General features: G+C 31.2%; 1 protein-coding gene across 1 annotated transcript; it reads right to left on the bottom strand.

The window, feature by feature from the left end:
- Nucleotides 1-2,741: 2,741 nt before the first annotated feature.
- LOC132049303 (alkane hydroxylase MAH1-like) lies at nucleotides 2,742-5,828 on the bottom strand. Its single transcript, XM_059440054.1, has 2 exons — nucleotides 5,673-5,828; nucleotides 2,742-4,527 (listed from the first exon to the last, which is right to left on the bottom strand). Exon 2 carries the CDS (start codon nucleotides 4,475-4,477, stop codon nucleotides 2,975-2,977), a length of 1,503 nt encoding a protein of 500 aa, XP_059296037.1. The 5' UTR covers nucleotides 4,478-4,527; nucleotides 5,673-5,828; the 3' UTR covers nucleotides 2,742-2,974.
- Nucleotides 5,829-7,528: the final 1,700 nt, after the last annotated feature.

Genomic DNA, 7,528 nt, shown 5'->3' with positions numbered 1-7,528 from the left:
AGAAGATGTAAAAGGTATTCTTATATATTCCTATAAAATTTTTATTAAAAAATTTATTGCATCACAAAAAAAAAAAATTTGTGATTTTAGCATGTCAAAAATACATAAACTTGCAGACACCCCAATTTATAGATAGGCTAATCAATATAGGCAACGCTAATATATAAATTTATTATACATGCATATAGTACAGTAATTTTTTTTTTTTTTATATTTTTTTAAGTTCCTGGGACCAAACCAAATTAAAATGGACTAATATCTTTTAATTTCTCTTTATAATTTTCCTTGAAATAGCTCTTATTTGCTCCCCAAATTTTTAAAAAAGCAAAAAAATTGCGCTTCTTCTAAATTTTTCCCCTTTTAACTTGAGACTTGGAAGGGATGATTTTTTAGAAGGGGGAAAACCCAATTCTATTCTCTCTCTCATTCTTCTCTGGTGAAACAACCCCATTATCCAAAACTTAAAGTTTTCAAAATCCTCAACAACAAAAAGATTCTATCCAAAATGCTTGCAATAAAAATTGATCTTTTGTATGGTGATAATATGTATGTCATTGAGTATTGATATTCTTACCACCAATCATTTTGAAAATGTTCTAACGTGATTTCATTGCATATCGAACAATGTTATAAACATTGTGAACTCCAAGAAAATAAATTAGAAAAAAAATCCTAAAAACAACAAACAGATGTTTCCCAGTTTTTTCCTTGGGCTTTTTCAATATATAGGTAGACTAACCTTTTTTCCCTTTTAATTTAAAAACCAATAGCTATGAGAAATGTATCCATGACAGTATGACTTCCAGTGAAGATAGATTTTCAAAATATTGCTTCTATCAAAAATCATGTGTTGCACCGTTAAAAGATATTTAAATGAAATAGGCAATGAGAATGAAATTACATAGTCAAATTAATTAGAAGCTGATAAAATAGATATATAAATAAATGTATAAGCACACTTTTTCATTAGGTTACAGAAAGAGAGCGTGAAGATTCGTTGTTGGATCAGAAATAGAAGAATAAGTTAATAACAACCAAACATACATTTGATTTAGTAACTAAATTGAATATCTGATAAAACATCTCTGTTCAGAACACATGGAAGTCCTCATCCTCCTTTCTCATCGATTTCTTGAAGGCTTCCTTATTTTTTTCTACTTCACAATGTATCTTTAGATAGATATTGGACCCTTTACAAACTTTTTTTTAGTATTATTTCCCTTTTACAAAAGATTTATTTTACCTAAAAAATCAAAAAACAAAGAGATTAAAGGGGGTTTTTTTATTATGAAAGGCGAATCTTTTTTTTCTCTTTTTAGTTCAATCACATGTCAGTACTTTAATTCTGATAAATCAAATAATGAAGATCCTCAAGTCAGTGCCCACCATGACAATACAACCCTTGAAATAATGTAATGTGCTTTCTATATAACAGAGCAAGGATAGTTGGCTGAATGTTTTGTCAAGCCTCAATTTTAACTTTACTATATATAACAGTCTTAACAGACCATTAATAAGCATTCGACCTTTAAATCCATTTTAAAGTAGTGCTGACTTTTGGCTGCCATATTTGTTTTATTTGGAATTTTTTCTTTGTTAACATTGTTGAATCTCTATGAGATTTAGCAGAAAGATATTCTGAGGAACGAATTCACTCCATGTGTGGATTCCAAAGAAATTTGAATTTAACATCAAATTTAAATTTTGATCACTTCTAAAAATTAGATCATGACTAATCAAATAAGTCCCCAAAGAAGTCCCGCACAAACAACTTATGGAATTTTACCCGGATAATACTTGAAAATAATTTGATATTCTAATTGATGTAATCAAATCTTAAACCCCACTAATAAAAATAACCTGTAATGAATGTTAAGAATAAAACTTACATTAAATTGCGGTGTATTCCATATTGATGATGAAAAACCTTTTTTAGTATTTGAGAAATGGTTGCGAGGATGGGGAACGAAACCAAGAATAAAAGCCCCTTTCGTTCTGGGGACAATGCAATGCCACCATTTTATTTGCTTCTTCCTTGGCAATAAAGTTATAAATCAACCGGCCTGTCCATAGAGAGGGAGAGAACGATTAACATCATTTTTTTACTTTTTTTTATTGCCATTACGGGGGCGGCCGGGAAACAATTTAAGTCTCCCCTTTTTCTAAGTTTGGAAGGAAGCGCCCTTTTGAGTTTATTTTGTTATAGTAATAGTAGCAGTAAATCCCAATTTCGAAAAATTTTTTTTTCTTTTTAATATATATATATATATATATATATATATATATATATATATATATATATATATATATATATAATTGGGATCATAAAGGGCCCGAAAATGACAAAACTATCCTTTAAATTCTTAATTTTAAAATAGTCTATGATATAAATTTGAGTAATTTTTGTCTTTTAAGTAGGATTGATACCAAATATTTTTCACTTTGTTTAAAATTTGTAGAGTTGGTTAAAGTAAGGTTTTAATTATTTTTAAAGTATGTGGAATAACGTTCATGTTTGAATATGTCTCATTAATAATTTAAAATTTAAGGGGCAGAAAAATTCAGTTAAATCTTCGAATTGAACGCAACATAAAAATTATACCAGGTACCACAAGTAGATAAAAATGCAGAAAATTCATGTCTTGGAAATGAAAAAATTCCTCCCAAACCTTAAGGAGGGATGGGCATTATTAAAAACAACTTCTTGTAATGGATTTGGGGGATATGAACATTAGGGGATAGAAAGGAAACAAGAGTGCAAAATTGCTAACAATTTAACAAACAAATGTAGTCCATGCATGGCCCATAACAATATATATTAGTCCAACCCATTAGAAGGATTTCTAACACTAGCAGCCCAAACTTTATTTACATTCACTAAAACAATTAGAAAGTGGAAAAAAACTTGATTTCCACTAATCTTATTGCATATTAGCTTATTTGTAAGCAATTAAATGCACTTTTGCACCAACACTCATTTGGACTGAAGAGGAACCTTTTTGACGACCTTAACCTTCAAACCATGTGTCATTCGAATTACTACAGTAGCAGTAGGCGAAATTGCTTGTGCTTGCACTAATTGAATATGATAATTGTATATTATGGTAGCTGCCACCATTTTCATCTGAATAAATGCCATATCTTTCCCTAAACATGTCCTTGGCCCCGCATGAAACGCTGGAAATTTGTAAGATGGCTTAAATTCTAAGCAATCTTTTCCCCATAAACTCTCCATTCTCCCCATTGTATAAACCGATATCAATATTTTCGTGTTTGGGCTCACACGGTGACCACTTGGAAGGATATCGAGTTCAACTGGAGCTTTATGCTCAATTGCAACGGGTGGGAATAGTCGAAGAGCTTCACAAAATGCACAATGTAGATAGACCAATTTTCGTGATTCTTCTATGTTGAAAAACTTGAGATTTTCTTCTTTTAGATGCAATTGTTGTTGAATCTCTTCTCTAATCTTTGTCTCTACTAAGGGATTTTTAGCCAAGAGCCAAAAAAACCAAGTGAGAGTTGTGCTTGTGGTGTCTCTCCCAGCAAACATCAAATTCAAGAAAGTATCTCTTAGAAATACTTGTACATTACCTGAATTACTGTTATCTTCATTTGTCCACTGATTGTATGCTTTAATATAATCACCAAATAAGTCATACTCTTGATCCTCGTCTTTAATGTTTTTATTCATCAGCTTTTCTTGCTTCTGTGAAATCGCAGGATATATGAATTGATCGAAAGCTTCCCATGCTTTAATGAGATTCTTCTCTTTACCAATTCGAAGCCATTTTTGCAATTTCCAGTAGCTTTCTGGTAAGACGTGTCTGTATAAAAGTGCATCCACCATGTCGTTGAACGCCTTTTCACATGGCACATGAGGTAAATTTACAGACAAACTTTTCGGATCATGATCAAGTAACAATTTGCTGATAGCATCAAAAGTGAATCTCTGAAAAATGTCTTGCAAATCAAACATCGTGCCTCGTTCGACAAAAGCATCAAGAATTGGTACGAGGCCTTTAACGATAGTGTCCCACACGTTCCTCTCTAACAAAACTTGGAACTTGGCATGGTTCATTAAGGACATAGTGGTTTTCCTATGAGTCTCCCATAACTCATAATCAACATTGAAGATCCCATTTCCTAATATATCGAATATTTTACGAAACTCAGGTCCCTTTGGATAGTTTGAGAAGTTTCTACTAAGGATATAGTGGATATTTGCAGGATCACTAGTGAATAACATGTTCATGTTACCAAAAACAGGACCATGGAACTCAAAATTGCTACTAGTTTCTAAGAGAATGTCAGTGAAAAATTCATGGATTCGATGAGCATTGTGAACAAATCCAGGCAACATTCCAACGAGGGGCCAATTTGTTGGGGCTGAACTTTTTGTTGATTTATTTTTGAAGTACCAATAAGTGAAGCACAAGATTATCAAGGGGAAGAGAGAGTATTCAAGAACATCCATTGTGGTTCAAGTTACTTCAATTTTTCAAGCTAGCTTTGTTCTTATAGTGTCTGCACAGAATTAAGACAAGTATCAGAAAAATACTTTTATTATTTTCGATAAACTAAATTGAAAAGAGAGAGGATGGCAAAAAAAATCGAGGACTAATATTTTTTTTTTTTTGAGAAAAGAAATAACAACCACATCATGAAGACAGAATTATATATAGAACTCCTTTGAAAAACATTGTTACACGTGCAAACGAGTTGTTCTACCAACTCTTAGGGCTCGTTTGGTTGGAAACAATTTATCCCGGGATAGTCCACCCTCAAGGTGGGATAATAAAACACTCTAATCCCGGGATTAGTTATCCCGAGTTTTTTTTTCCAACCAAACGCTGGATAAGGCAGTACTAATTTTTATCCCAGGACTATTTTTCTCTATCCATCGTACCAAACGAGCCCTTAGTGCTTGTATAGTTCAATACAGTGTTATGGGCGCTTCAACTAATTTGTCAGCTACCTTAAATTACTTAACTATAAGAATGAATAACTTTTACTCAACAAAGCTTAATCAGATGAAGAATTCACCTAATATATACATCAATTGGCATTTAAATATTAGTTTTCAAAATTTCACCTTAACACTGAAGATAATTGGGCAACACCCTCAGAAAATCCTTTTTCTATCACTAGATCTCAAAAAATGAATAAACCCATATATGTGTATCCAATTCAATTTCTAACAAACACCAAAACGTCCTATCCAAAAACCAATCATTTAACCTCCCTAGCAAAACAAAAGGGAAAGAAGAGCTAAAGCAAATTTATTTAATACCTTATATTCTCACATATAACACACACACATATATAAATATATATATCATGAATTCAGGTTATATACATAGCTAATGTAAAGAATTTTTTATTTTATCAGGTCATCCAAAAAATGTCTACAGTAAATTAAAAATATGGGATATGTAAATATAAAAAAATAAGACATGTTACTATAACATGTAAATATGACTTGATGGCGTAAAATTTGACTATAATAACCATGCATATTACTTAAAACTCACGAATGAAGTCCAAACTTTTTGATGAACATTCAAGAAAAGACAAATTCCTTAAAAAAAAAAAAAAAAAAAAACACAATGAAGAAATATGACAGCAGTAGAAACTGAGAGTTTATATAAAACAAAATTTTAAAGAAATACCATGAGCAAATATGAAGCAGTGGTTTCCTCGGATGAGTGTGAATTTTCGTGGAGGAGCCCTTTGTGTAGATTTTTGAATAGTAAAGCCCTTGAGATTGCAGATCTTGGCTAAAATGGGGCTTCATGGTACGGGAGGAACCGTTTGGACATGAATGCGTTCTTTTTTCAAAAAAAAGAAGTTTCAAAATAGAGTCCGCCAATAATAACAACAACAACATACTCAATTTAATTTTACAAGTGGGGTCTTGAGAGGGTAGTGTGTGCGCAGGTCCCTTACCCTACCTTGTGCAGGTACTGAGGCTGTTTCTGAAAAACCCTATGCTCAAGTAAAGCATAAACACAACATTTTATGAAAATATAAGCATTAACAATAACAAGATAATAGTAAGAAAATCAAAGCAGAAAATACAACAAATAGTAATAGAAACTAAGAATAAGAAATACGAAAATAGTAAAGTACTAATAAAAAGCGAAGCGTCGTCTCATAATGAATTTGACTGATTTCTTAGATTTCTTTTGAAAGATGAGTTTCAAGTTTGTAAAAGTGATTTTAAATTATTCTTTAAGTAAAAAAAGAAAATCACTCACAAGTTTCTACTCCCTCCTTCCCAATTTATGTGACATTCTTTGATTTTTAATGTAACAAAACAAATGGCACATTTATAAATGCTCATCTTACCTTTAATGAGATGATTGGTCACATAAATATCTATGGCTTATTTTAGATCATATATGTAACAAATGTCTTTTTTTTTCTTAAACTCCATGCCGGTGAAACACATCATATAAATTGGGACAACGTAGTATTGTTTTTCAAGTTAAGTGCATATTCATACATGAATTCAGTTTTAAAATACTTTTAAAATATTTTTCTTTCAAATATGACTCTTTTTAATATCCAGGTGCCTATTAAAGTTTAGGAGGGAAGGTTAATTTGTGTAGGGTGGCGGTACCACGTAATATATTTGATGATAGATATAGGTGCAGCAGTGAAAGTCAATTTTCATCGAGAGTATCGGATACAATCTCTCTATCCTCCAAGATAGGAGTAAGGTCTGTGTACACTTTACCCTCCTCAGACTCCACTTTGTGAGATTTCACTGGGTATGTTGTTGTTGTTTATCGGTGAATGTCAATTTTACTTCCAGTTATTCTATTTATTTTTCTATTTCCTACGTATATTTATTGTGCTTTGAATTTCTAAGTAAAGCATAAAATAAATACTAATAAAACGTAAAAAAAAAAAAGAAGGAACGAAGTAGAACAAACACAAATATATATTTGCAATCATTATGACATAACTTAGCAAAAGAAATGGATTCAAAGAATTACTGAAAATAAATCGCTTTATAACCGTCAAATTTCTCAATGGATACTTATAATCTCAATCCTTGAGGGTTATTTGTGAAGATTGTAAATAATTTTTGGAAGTTAACGCGGCAATCATTGAACATATACATTATGGAGGCCAACTAATGTGTCAATTTTCAAGCAAATAGAGGATACGAACGTGAAAAAAAAAAATCATATGAAAGCCTGCAACAAATTTAAGTCATGCTGCTTATGAAAGATTTTGATTTTTTTTTTCTTACAATGTACCAAGAAAATAAATAAACAGATTTGCATTTTGGGCATTGTGCATGTGTGCATATATGTGTATATAATTTTTTTTTTTTTTAAAAGAACATTCCGAATCCGCTTCTAGTTTAGTGATTTAGTTCTAATTTCAAAAATTCGCATATACATAAACCTTTTATTTGGTCAAAACTATATTGTAGTGTGCAATTACAAAAATAAAAAGTAAAAAGGATACACGCTACACATACATATAACACTGGAGAAATTTCATACATTTT

The sequence above is a fragment of the Lycium ferocissimum genome, chromosome 3 (genome assembly GCF_029784015.1).
Source record: "Lycium ferocissimum isolate CSIRO_LF1 chromosome 3, AGI_CSIRO_Lferr_CH_V1, whole genome shotgun sequence".
NCBI lineage: Eukaryota > Viridiplantae > Streptophyta > Magnoliopsida > Solanales > Solanaceae > Lycium > Lycium ferocissimum.
This window is presented reverse-complemented; position numbering and strand designations above follow the sequence as displayed.

Excerpts from the sequence above, each read along its gene's own strand:
- LOC132049303 (XM_059440054.1), bottom strand. The coding sequence starts at position 4,477 with ATGGATGTTCTTGAATACTCTCTCTTCCCCTTGATAATCTTGTGCTTC.